Source organism: Lagopus muta, chromosome 4, assembly GCF_023343835.1.
Source record: "Lagopus muta isolate bLagMut1 chromosome 4, bLagMut1 primary, whole genome shotgun sequence".
In the NCBI taxonomy this organism is placed as follows: domain Eukaryota; kingdom Metazoa; phylum Chordata; class Aves; order Galliformes; family Phasianidae; genus Lagopus; species Lagopus muta.
Window position 1 is genome coordinate 30,836,338 of NC_064436.1, and position 13,298 is coordinate 30,849,635.

A 13,298-nucleotide genomic window follows, 5' to 3' on the forward strand; every position below is an offset into this window, starting at 1 on the left:
CAGTCTTACCCAGAAAAAAGCTTTTCCTTCAGTTTCTTGCAAACACAATCCTAGCAAATTTAATACTGTAAAATTGAAAGCACACCTACACCGCTGTATAATTTTTAAAGAATTGTTCTATCTGGAGAAATGGTGAGAGGAAAAAAAAAAGTAAAGAAAATTACTCAGGATGCCCTTGTGAACATGCATATGTAAGCTGAATCCCTCAAATGGATGAAAATACTCATTTTGGGCCTCTCTAGTTAATTATTTTGTCTGATACTTGTCAGCAGGAGATTAAAGCTGACTTTTGCCTTTACAAAAGCAGTAAGTGATTACATTACTGTTCCTGTATGTTGCTTCTGTTTAATCTGATATGAAATACTGCTGCTTGAGGCCTGACCCAGTTCCATTCCTTAGATTTTCAAGGTGAACAACTGAAATATCTCAATAACCTTGTTCTCTATATGTTCTGTTACAACCAAAATTCAAGTGTTAGGAATTAAAAAGTAGCATGAACAGGTATGCACAGAATGTTTCCAGTCAAAAATGTGTCCAAGTGAAAAGTCTCTCCCTGCCTTTTCAGATCTTGGCACTTGTAGCAGTCAGAAAAGCCATGGACTACCTCTTCTCCCAGCATGACTTAAGTTTTCTTGATGACGTCATTCCAGAAAAGGATAAGAAAAAGAAAGAGGATGAGAAGAAGAAGAAAAAGAAGAAGGGCAGTCTGGACAGTGACAATGAGGATGTAAGGAACTTCTCTTTTTTTTAAAAAAAAAAAAAAAAAACTACTTTGGGGATGGTGGTTTCCCCATCCTCTTTTGAAGCAAACCAGCACAGTCCCTACCTGGTGCAGCAAATGAGCCCCAAACAAAACCTTTTCAACACTGCCTTCCCTTTTCCAGGCATCCGCAGCCTGTGGTAGCTGGAACTTGCATTGCCAAAAATGCGATCACACTTTCCACAAGCGAGCCCAAGATATCTGCTGACATGTTATGTTCTTTACTAGAATACCTTGTATCATCCTGTCTAGTTCATCTTCCCCTCCCTCCTCTGCCTTTCTCCCCTCATTGTCTCTTATGTTTTAGGAGGAGAAAGGTTTTCGCTAGCAGCTCTGATGCTTCTGAAAACAGCCTGCTTTGTTCTCTTTTCTAATTACTCTTTTTAAAAGCACAATAAGTTAAGTCTTGTCATGTTTCAGGAGAGGCTTTGTTGTCTGTTTTTAATACATTTAAATAGCATACGTGCCCTTTTGCAGTGTGTTTTACTCTTTGCTTCTATCTCAGGTTGCAGCATGTATATACCTACAGAAACTGTAGTAGTTTAACTTACCTTGCTAATTCAGTACTAAGTGTGGTGACCTGATTAGACCAGATCCATGTGCCTTAGAAAATGATACTTTTTATTGTAGATGTAGTAAGATGAAATGTGGTACTTGTGCCTTCAAACATTTTCCTACCCAGACCTCGTGGGAACTCAAATTCTATAAACTTAAATGAAAGTGGTGAACACACTGATTACAGAGCACTTCATATAGAAATGTGAACTTCCTTCGGAGAGCTGGCTGCCTCAGTCTGCATCATTTTTTGCTGGATGACTGTGTACCAAGGGAGCTAAGCTTCATTAATTATGAGCTAAATGGAGAACACTGACATAGCATCAGAAGTTCTGCTTGTGTAATTTCCAGAGTTAATGAAGAAAGACTTTTCATGTGATTTAGACAAAGATCACCTGGAGCTGGAAAATACCACATCGATACAGAGCTGGAGAAATAAAATGAGAAGGCATCATGCCTTGGGAGGAAAAGCCAGCTGACCCATTCTTGTACATTCACACCTAGCTCACTAACCTGCAGCCAGGAATACCCAAGTTCTGAAGTCTTGTGTGGTACGACAGAGGAACAGCAACCTCAGTTGCTTGCCTGCTTGCCCCCTGGCCTTTTTGGTTGATGCAAAGTGGGTAACAGCGATCTCAGGAAAAGGAAATTCCTGAAGAAGGAGCTACTGGGTCATTGTTATTTCCCAGAAGCATTTTTTGCAGTGAAGCCTTAAGGAAAGTGCAAGCAAGCCATGGTTAGCTGTGGGAAGCACTGCTGCCACCACACTGTGAGGTGACAGTACAGCAGAACAGTCCGGCAGCACTTCTGCTTTTTCTACTGTGTATCATCTGTATCTTTCCTGTACTGAGCAGAATTGCCACAGTAGCCCTATTTATGCAATCAGATGAGTGAGATAATGTGTCTTCTAGTGTAATATGGCAGCTCCAAGAGTTCCTCCAGATCATTCTGATGCCTGGCCTTACTCAAGGTAGGCAAGGACAGAAAACACAACCACAACCCAGATGGAGAACACGCTGGAGCTCAAGTCCCTTACGTGACAGCTGTGTTAGAGGTGACAAAGTCCAGCTATTTCAGTGAAAAAATATACAGTGGCCTTTCTTCAGAGAATGTATGCTCTATAATGCAGGAAATATACACAGGAATCAAAACTAGGAATTTTGTAGTGAGGGTGCGGTGACATAGGAGGTAGCTTGGATCCACTCCTCATTAAATCAGGCTGAATCCCAGCTGTGAAGATTAGTCCTTATTTCAGACAGCAAACTCCCCTTTCCCTTCCTTCCTAGCAGGCACTGACCACTAGACTACTCTGTTCCTGCACTCTTCTATCAAGAAATCTTGAGGACGCATTTCTTAGCAGTACAGGTCCTGCTGAGACTTTCAGCTCATGCCTGTATGACTAATAGGGAAAGCAGAAGCTTCAAGCATCAGGAAAGCTCTCACCTAAGAACATGCTGATGAGATCCAAGACTTCTACGTTATCGGTATCACATCAACAGAAAACCACATGTGCACGTTCCCACGTTGTCCCTCTCAGCTGTGGGAGACAACATAAGAAATGCTTTTTCTCTTCTATTACTCCAGTGAAACAGGATGTAAAAATTCTGACACTGATGTTTCAATAGCGTGCCATCATCTGCAAGCTACCTCACCCCAGGATACGCGCATTTATGTACTACAGTGTGTAGAAAGGTGTTCCTTGCACAGGCCTCCCTTTTCATTTCAATGGCTCCAGCATGTGGAAAGCCAAGGTCAAGGGTTTCCTTCAGTAGATTTGTATGACTGAAAGTGAAAGATGTCCTGCTGTACATACTGAAAAGTCAACAAAGGTTTGACTCAATTCCTTCATTATGATTGATCTGAATCCAGCAGTATAGTATCCCTAGCCATGTCTCCTGTATCTGGTGTATTTTAAACCTCATAGACTTTCAGGTACAGTACTCAATCACGTGGGTAACAGAATTTATGCAAAATGTTCTCACTCAACTTGTTCTTGTTTTTTTTTTCCAGCACTTGCTTTTGGCAGCTTCCTGAACATAAAGCACTTGGTGTTATTGGTTTGATTATTGTCACCCTTTCCATTCCAGAAATATGCCTCTTTAAAATTAAAATTAGTACTGTGGGGTTTTGCAGGCATTCTACTGATAAGAGTTGAGAGAAGAATTGCTGGACGTTGTGAATTCAAGTGGTGTTATGTAAACAAGCACAGCAAAACCTGGCATTAACAGAGACCACTCTTTAGCACGAGTTAGGATTTACTATTAGTTCTCACTGGGGATTTGCTGGCAGTTAGGGACAGCAAGAAAGGAGCTGCAAAGAAAGTTTTTCAGTAACTTGGTGAAAATTACAGCCGCTAATTGCTGGATTTACCTAAGCTTGTGTGTAGTGGAAAGTTGAATTTTGTCTCAGATTTTATGTCCAAAATGCATGATCCAGGAAGCACCAGCCAATTTTTAAAAAAGACACTGGGATGTTATATTTAGGTTAAGAATCAGAAGTGATGTGTGATAGCCTCTTTTCCCCTTTAGAGTACTTTCGCCAACCATAGGCATTTTCTCTATCTCTTTTTTCTTTTTGCATGGTCAAGTTTAAAGCAGCTCGAGCATGAGCACTCCCATTCCACAGATCTTTTATTTATTAGCAGCAGAACAGTGATAGGTTGGACGGATTACTCAACTCTTAGCTCACTTACAACATAGCTCCAAATGGATGGGAATTCTGGTATGGCTTTATTGCCTCCATGTCTTTTTAGAATTTATTTGAGCTATGCTTATATATAGCTTTGTTAAAAATAAGTAATGTGCATGTGTATGCACACATCTGAGGAAACATTTTGCTAGTGGAGTACACACAACATTGCACTGGATGTCTGTAACATTAAAAAACAAACAAACAAAACAAACTAAAAAGAAGACCCAGGGAGAGAGATTTTCTGGTTTCTGTTATGTTTTCCTACTCTGACTTTTAGGTCAGATTCCCCCCAGTGCAGTGTTATACTTCAAACTTCGTCTCATTCTCTCTAGGAATAAAGCTAGGTTAACATTTCTGGCACATATCACTTGGCATGTATCACCTTAATTTCTTTGCCAAGTCAAACAGTATCAGCCCTTCTCTGGTTACAATAAACTGTTTTATAAAAATAAATTAATTAATTAATTAAAAGCCAAGTAATTCAGCACCTTCTAAGCACAAGCAAGTGGGTTATTATTGGAACCAGTGGGACACAGTGGGGACTCAGTGGTCACAGAGTGCTGATAATTTGAGCAAAAGCTCGCTGACTTCAGCAGAAAGCTATCTTGGAGAAAGGCTTGCTAACAAGTAAAGCTTTTCTCTGCGCTTGTAATTCTTCTTGAACAGTCTGCCATGTCTCCTGTGTGGTGGGATTACATGAATTCTGGATTTGATGAAATATCTTATTGTAAGCAGAGGTATAATTGGGACTAGGTCTGACTTGATTTAAGTAACAAATAGAAAGAGGAGTTGAAACAATAGAAGTTAAAGATTGTCTGCCTGATACTTCCTTGTAGAACAGTTTGGAGGGAGAAAAAAATATAGAGATTGTCCTGCTATAATTCATAGGAATCACAATAAGAATAGAAACTTTTTGGTGAGATTTCTCAGAAGCCAATGCCCTATCATTTCTGCCAACAAATGCATGTTTAATCCATTATTTCCTGCAGTCAACCCCAAGCTGACTCAGATTGTGTCTTATAAACTAGTAGCATAGGAACTGGTGAGGTGGAGAGAGGAAAAGATAACGCTTACTTAGATAAGATTATTCTTTCAGTCTGCTTTACTTCGATAGTGTGAAGAGGGAAAGTAAGGTGCAAGAGGGATCCAGTTTAAAATCAAGAGGCCATCAGCTGGTCTACAGAATTCCTTCTTTTTCTTTTACTTTTCTCCTGATTTCTACAGAAATTATGTGAAGGATAATATTAATTTGTGGGTGACAGTAAGAGAGCAGTGGAAATTTTCTAAGAACTTTTACACGTTTCTTTCACAGTCTGACTGCCCCTACTCAGAAAAAGTCCCAAGTATTAAAATACCAATGGACATCATGGAGCAGGAACCTTTCCTAAGTGATAGCAAACCTGCCGACAGTGAGTAGAACTAACCTCTTGCATGCCTGCGTGACTCTGACGTGCAGTACAAAATATATATATAAATTAATTTTTTTTTAAAGCTTTTCTATTGTTTCAGAAGTGTGGGGTTTTTGTTTGTTTTTAATTTCCAGGTCTCTGATTTATGACAGTATTTGGCTTTGTTTTTATGTATTCTTTTTTCTTTCCAAAATCTGTGTTATTTCTTTTGGTGCCTCCAGCTTAAACTGCTTTTGTCCAGCTATGTTTCGTGATAACTTCCTTTCTCCTCCTCTCTGTAACTCCCCCATCCACTCAGTCCATTTCTGACCTTTGCCATTTTATGTTAAATTTGCTGATGGTTTGCGTTTATTTTTCCTGAGTCTATTGCTCTGGATTTGCAGCATGTCTGAACTGCATTTCTGTCCTGTAACTGTTTATTTCCTTAGGTTCCAAGCAGTTGCAAAACTCAGCACTTTGAAAGAATAATTAAGCATGTCATTGATTCACATTATTCATTACACTGACAAGGCAGTGATCATTTGACCTTTAACACATTTCCCTTCTTAGGTGACTTGCTTTTGTGCTATTGTGTCTTTCTATTTCTTAGGTTAATATCCTGGAATCAAGGAATGGTAGGGGTTGGAAGGGACCGCTAGAGATCATCCAGTCTAAACTCCCTGCAATAGCATGTTCCCTTACAGTAGGTTGTACAAGAAAGCTTCCAGGAGGGTTTTGAATATCTCCAAAGAAGAACCACAGCCTCTCTGGGCAGCCTGTTCCAGTGCTGTGTCATACTCAAAGTAAAGAATTTCTTTCTCATGTTTCAGTGGAAATTCCTGTATTCTGGTTTTTTTGTCTGTTGCCCCTAGTCTTGTCACTGGGCACCACCAAAAATAGCTTGGCCCCATTCTCTTGACACCTGCCCTTCAGAGATTTCTAAGCATCGATAAGATCTTCCTCTTAGTCTCCTCCAGACTGAAAAGTCCCAGGTCTTTCAGCCTTTTCTCATAGGGGAGATTGCTCCAGGCCCCCAGTCATTTTTGTGGCCCTCCACTGGACTCTCTCTAGGAGTTCCCTGTCTTTCTTGAACTGGGGAGCCCACAGCTGGACACTGTACTCCAGATGAGGCTTTACCAAGGCCGAGTAGAGGGGGAAGAGAACCTCTGTTGACATGCTGGCTATGATCTGTTTAATGCACCCCAGGGTCCCACTGGCCTTCTTGGCCACAAGGGCACACTCCCGGGTTCATGGTCAACCTGTAATCCACCAGGACACCTTGGGTGTCCTCTGCATAGCTCCTTTCCATCAGTTCAGCCCCTAACCTGTACTGGTGTGTATGGTTATTCCTCTCCATGCATAGGACTGTACGCTTGCCTTTGTTGAACCCTCATCAGGTTCATCTCTACCCAGCTCCCCAGCCCACCCAGGTCTCTCTGAAAGGTACCACAGACGTCTCGTCTGTCAGCTACTCCTCCCAGTATTGCATCAACAAACTTGCTGAGGGTGGACTGTATCCCTTCTTCCAAGTCATTGATGAAGATGTTGAACAATACCGGACTGCTAGCTACAGGTCTCCAACTCAACTACGCCTTAATTTTCAGTCACTTTAACTTCTCATATCATAGTCTTTTAAGAGAGGAATAAGAAGTAACAACTGACATGAGCTTTTTTGCCTTTGCAGCGACTTCTGACAATATTATGAGCAGTGGGTTCAGTCTTGAGATAAATATGCTGTTTTGTCATGAGATGGGAACAAATGATAACAGTAAATCAGTACTGCTGCATTACTGGTGATAAGATTTCTAGGAATAAGACCTGGAAACACTGATCTTTAGATTCCTTAAGTAGGATTTGTATTTAGGAGCTGGTCCTTAACTATCTTGGCTTTTGGTGGTGGCATTTGGCAACCCTAAGCATTGCATGGTGTTTTTAGATAAATGAACACTTAAGAGATTAACATTCTAAAACAAAGCCAAAGAGAAAGACAACTACTTTACTAATTGCATACTCTCAGTGTAACAACCTTGAACCTAGCAGACCATCTTCATTTTTCTGTGAAAATGCCCTGATATGCTTAAACCAAGTTCATCTTAAATGTTGTTGCACAGGATCTTACAATTGGGTACACTGTTCATCAGGGTTGAAATAATTAGGGAAATGGTAATACTTCTGCCACAAACCTGTTTGTTGGACTGGCCTTTCAGACAACATGGGATAAGATGACCATGGGCCAAGCAGCAGTTTGTTTATTTGTGTATGTGTGCAGTATTATGAATCAGAAATTGATTTGTCAGCTTTTATTTAGTAACAATGCAAAAAAAAAAAAAAATCAGGCTCTTGTATTAGCAAAAGTAGCTGGAATCCATCCCCACCATGGTCTTACCCTACTCACCCAGTGCTCCAAGACTCAAAGTATATTAATAATAATACTAATAGCATTCAGTACTTGACCATATTTTGCATCTTTAGAGTGCTTGACAAATTATTTACCCTTCAATTACTAAGGCAGAGAAGTGAATTCCAGCTGTTTCTCTGTTCAAACACAAAATTCATTTTTTACTCTTTAGCTTCCCTTCAGCAATAGCAAGAATAGAATTATTATTAAAAAAGAGTACATTTCACCATGCTGGTCAGGAAATGAATGTGATTACAGGCAACAAGCCACCTGTTTTCATGCAAGGAGTTTGGATGCTACAGTGGGGGAACACAGGGTAACAAGTTGTAGATGAAAGGTAAGTATCAAGATGTAAACATGCTGAAAGGAGGCCAAGAAACAGAGTAATTTTTCTGAGATGGAATTTGGGAATTTCCCATCTAGGCTGTGTGCCCAAGCCCTGATTGAGGGATTCCCAACTCCTTTTTGTCAGGCAACTCTAAGCACAAAACACACACATAAATGCTTGCGCCTCACACTGGGCTGAGACCAGCTTTGCAGTCAGTGTCTTGTGGCTTCCCCCGCGAAGCATACATGAAGTGGACACCCTTTGCTATGCTGCAGTGCAGGCCTGGTGAATACAAAGTGAGTTTTCCCATGGGCTGTTTACTTGGAGCAGCTTAGCGGCCTCTTCTGTGGCAGCTAAGTGACTGCTCCTGGCTGTACAACTGCATATGCATGCATTCAGCATGCAGCTGAATGCAGCTCACAGGGCAGTCCCTGCAAATCAATCACCATTGTTTTGGCAGTTCAGATTCTGTATGTTGGAGGAGAGACTTAACTTTATTATGTTCATTTACCAGCTGTGAAATTAATATAGAAGGAAGTCAGCAGTTAAAAGCACTGCTAAATACATGTGAGAGTTTGCTGGGTTTAAGAAACCATCAGTGCTGCATGCAATGACAAAAAAGATCTTTTCTCTCCTCCCTGACAGAAGAAAAATCACCAACATTCCTTGAACGCCATACGTCGTGCTGATAAAATTCCTTTTCTTCAGTCACACACTATGCCAAGGTAAGTACTTGTAAAATGCAATTTGTATGTGCCACAGTGCACTGAAATTCCACAAGGCGAAGTCCCTGTCTGTCTACAGGAAACTCTTAGAAAACACTTGGAGAGAATTTCTAATGTGCAGTTGTTACATCCTAACTTAATTCCCAGCATGGCCTTACAGTGTGGAGAGAGTGACTAGCTTACATAAGTACTCTGCTGGCCTTATGTTAGACCCCAGCCGCAGTACTCATGTAGGTCTTGGGGTCCAAATCAGCAAATAGTTGTGGAACAACTGGGAAAAGTCTAGAAAAACATGTCCACATGGGAAAAAATTAGATGACTTAAAAATATATAAACTTATACAGGCAGTTAGTTGTGTGAAGCACAAGTTCTGGGTATGTGGAGCTCCTCTGTTAACAAAATCAGTAGGCTTAGTCCCTGACATGAGCAGTGTTTGGACCAATTCATTTAAATAATATTACCAGTTCCCATCTGAGTTATTTATTTCGTGTCTGTAAGCTGCCAGTTTCAGAAAGCTGTGTTGCACTGGTCTGTGCTGATACACTTGGTATTGGGAGTCGAGCATTTTTTCCATTTCTAGATGTGACACCATGCTGTGTTCAGTAAGTACTAGGATCTGCAGTTTTTGAGGTGTGAACCAGCTGCCACTCTGTTTATGAATATATCTTTTCATCTTGGAGTTGCACAGTTTTTCAGGAACTGATCCCTCAGAAAATGCACTCTTCGGAATTCAGCTGAGCACTGCAGAGTGCATCAAGCATCACTAAAATACATGACGTTAGTCCATACACTTACCTACCTTGTCTTCTTTTTCTTCGCAGCCCTCCACGAACTCCAGTAAAAGTTGTGCCTCAAATTAGAATAGAACTTGAGCCTGAAGACAATGGTTATTTCTGGAGGAGCAAGGGAACAGAAACTACTTTGTAATTTGTCTGTTAAGTCTTATATGGAATTTATTTTGTCACTAGCCAAATATTACAATGCTCTCTGCTCCCCACCTGCGTAAGTAAGTGAGACATTCTGAGCTCCCCGCTCCACCCTTTTCCCCCTCCAGAATTCTTCTTATTTATCCTCACCCAATTTTTCCACTTTGACCAAGACTCATTTTTGCCTTCTCTGTTGCTTAGACATGCACACATCTCATTTTCAAGCAGAGGGCAGAAGTATTAAGGATATAATATAATACTTTTGTGAAATGTCAGGGGAACTGGCATTATTTTAGTTGTGAATCAGTGTTTGTTTGTTTGTTTGTTGTCTGGCAGAACAAAACTGACCTCCAGGCTAATTCAATGTCTTTATTACACTGCTCTAAGATGCTGGAAAGTGCTGCTAATACTAACTTGCTCTTAAAGCCTGTACTCGTAGTAACACAGGAAAGAAAACTAAAAGGTACTTCACTCCCAGCACAGACAAATTATTGCCATCGTTGTAGCATGTGTTTTGAAATGTCCCTTTCCTATGCAATTTTTTTTTAAAAAACACTTTAATGGACTTAATCTGTCAGGTACATTGAAGAGTGTTATTTTCCTAGATTATTTTGTTTAAATTATGGGGGCCTAACCTATGACTTTTTTTTTGTCAATTTTTTTAACCTTTTTTTAATTACTGTAAAGAAAAATGAATTTTTCCTGCAGCAGGAAACGTATAGTTTTGAGTAGTTCTACCTCTTATTTCTAGATGCCAGGCTTTCTGTAAAAATGTATTGTACCATATATAATGTGATTTTTACAAAAAAGAAAAAAAAATACACAATCTCCAGGACATGGCATAGGGCTGGATCAGTTTTATCAACACCTTCTACTCTGAAGCTTCTGTACTACTTAGGGTTATTTTGTTTTTTATGAATAATCTAACTTCACTATGAAGGAGATGGGATATAACTTAAATCTCTCATGATCTAGGATGAGTCTTAAGTGTACTGCTGGTAAGTGAAATACTGACTGCTTAACAGTGTCAGTGGACGATGCTGATTGTATTCATTTTGTTGATTTCCTATGCAGTATTGTTGGAATTCTTTCATGTGAAACATCCGTGTGTGCACGTGTGTGTATGTGTGCAAGTGGAAACACCCTGCATGCAGTTGAGATACATGTTCTAGATCCTCCTCGAGAACTGACAGAGCCCAGGCACTGCTTTCTGTCACGTACAGAATTTATTCTTACACCTTGACACTGCTCGGCCCTCTGCCCACTAAACCAAAACCTTCCATACACGATGACATAGCGGTAGCAAATCAGCTAGGCACAGTGACACAGTGACAGGTTTTTGGTTTTAAACCCAGCAAGCATCGCCTTGTGACAGATCATTTTCTCTGCTGTGGGTATACAGTGAACTTGAGTATGCACATATAAAATAGCATTTGGGAAACTAGCCTTCCCCAGCACATTTATTTCAAGTGCGAGGATTTCATATGACACACTGCAAATGCTTCGTTGTAAAAATGAAGCTCCCTGCAGTGAAGCATACCAGGGAAGCAGCAGTGAGAGCGGCTGCCCAGCAGCAGCAGAGGGGGGGACAGTCCCTAATAGCCCCCAGTGCTGGGCATTAAAAAACACACTTGCAGAAACTATTTTGTAATGCCTAACACGGCTTTGTTTCGTTTTTTTTTTCCTAATGAATAAAAAAGTAGAGCTTAGTGGCTTCCACACCTGTTGTGAAGAAACCAAAGTCCATGTTGATTAAGGAAATAGCATTTCATCACGGTGCTGAGAGACTTTATATGCCAAATTTTAGCATCCACAAGCTAGTAACAACCACAACAACAATCAGAGCTGCAAACTAGGACTCTCTTTTTCCCCAGATACTAGTTCTGGTTAAAAGATGCAATTATATGCACTGTAATAATATTATTGTTTTTATATTATTTTTGTACTATTTGCACAGTCTTGTGCAAGTGCTCGTTGCTGCACAAATAGGATTGAGTTGCAGAGGAATTGGCACAGCACACACACATGCACACACACGTACATTCCCCAGCTTGTTACCAAGGAATCTAAATTTCTGCTTTCCTAACATTCTTGTTTACTGTGAGAAAGCAGAGCAAGAAGAAGGGAGAGCACCTGTTCCTCTTTGCTGCCCCTGAGATATCAGCATCCCATAAATGCAGCCCAAACCTGCTTCAAAAAGGGTGAGGAGCTATCTGAAGCAGCCAGAAAAGCAGCCACTGTGTGATCCCTTCTGCTGCCTGCTAGGATTAGTTGGAGGACAAAGAACCTGGGAAGTGCAATGCTAACATGTACAAAACTGTTCTAATTCCTTGGTGAAAGTAAGTCGCAGACTACCAAAGGGGAAACAGGCTCAAGTGTCATCATGTACACAGTACATGTGAGCTTTTATGTTTTGCCCAGACACTTTATTTGTAGAAATCCAAATAAGGAAAGATCAGCATAGATTAATATAGAGAAAAAGATTTCCTTAAAAGAGCACTGACAAAAGAACCCTCCCCCCAGCTACAGTATGCTCAGAATGCAGCATACTGCACACATGCATATACGCACACACACATCATACATCCTTTCATCTGCTATTACCTGGTGATTTGTCTTCACAAAAATGAGGTCTTCCACTTTTGAACCATGTTAAATGTACTTGAAATGTATTGACTGCTGATCTAGATCTTTCTCTCTCTTATTTTTTACGTTAACAGATGAGCTGTTGTACAGAGGGTAGCATTGTTCAAGGGATGGGACAAAGATTGCTGTAGTTTTCCATGTCAGAAACAACTCTGGATGGAGACAGAAGCTGGAAAATTTTTATTTCCTGCTTCCTGACAACAGCATTTTGTTGAAGGCTGTGTGTCCTTTCTATTTTTTTTCTTTAAAAAAAAATTAAACAACCACAAGGACAACAAGCAAGAGCTCTGCTGGCACCAAGAGGTGGAAGGCAGTGAAAAGCAGCTGCCTAATAGCATTTGATAGGCTGATGTCACCACAAGGTGAGTTTCACTGCACTTTGTAGGCCTTGTGACAATAAAACTAAAACTAATTTTGGTTCAGAATTGGACAGTTGGTGAGAAAAGCCTGGATAAGCACTTCTGGCTTCTGGGAAGGCTCTTCTGAAATCAGAAGAGTCCATTAAAAACAAAAAAAAAAAACCAAAAAACTCCCCCAAACAGTTTATCTTAGAAGTCCTACAAAAACAGGTACCAAGTGAGGGCACAAATCCTGCCATCACCCAGTGAAAACAAACGAACTGCAGATAGCTTTGTCCCAGGCCCATGAAAATGGTGACTGCCTGCCTCTGTAGCCACTAATTATTTGTTGTCAAGGTTGACATATATTTGTATGCATTACTTTTTTTTTTTTCCTTGGAATCAATACGCACTTTCAGATACTTTTATTAGTTTTAATTCTCTTAAGTCTGTATTTGCTTTGGAGGAAAGAATAAAGAATTAATGTAAAATGAAGTGGATCAAGATGGTGGAACAAAAATGAAAAAAGCAGAAAACATTTCA

At 40.3% G+C, this 13,298-nt stretch overlaps 1 protein-coding gene across 4 annotated transcripts in view; it reads left to right on the top strand.

Annotated features, from left to right (window-relative positions):
* Positions 1-12,956, top strand: part of SLC4A4 (solute carrier family 4 member 4) — a 230,637-nt gene extending 217,681 nt beyond the window's left edge. For all 4 annotated transcript variants that reach the window (XM_048942693.1, XM_048942694.1, XM_048942695.1 and 1 more), the window contains 4 exons: positions 566-727; positions 5,319-5,415; positions 8,766-8,845; positions 9,667-12,956. In XM_048942693.1, the coding sequence (XP_048798650.1) occupies positions 566-727; positions 5,319-5,415; positions 8,766-8,809 (303 nt within the window). In that variant the 3' untranslated portion in view covers positions 8,810-8,845; positions 9,667-12,956. The remainder of the gene's footprint in view (positions 1-565; positions 728-5,318; positions 5,416-8,765; positions 8,846-9,666) is intronic.
* The last annotated feature ends 342 nt before the right edge of the window (positions 12,957-13,298 follow it).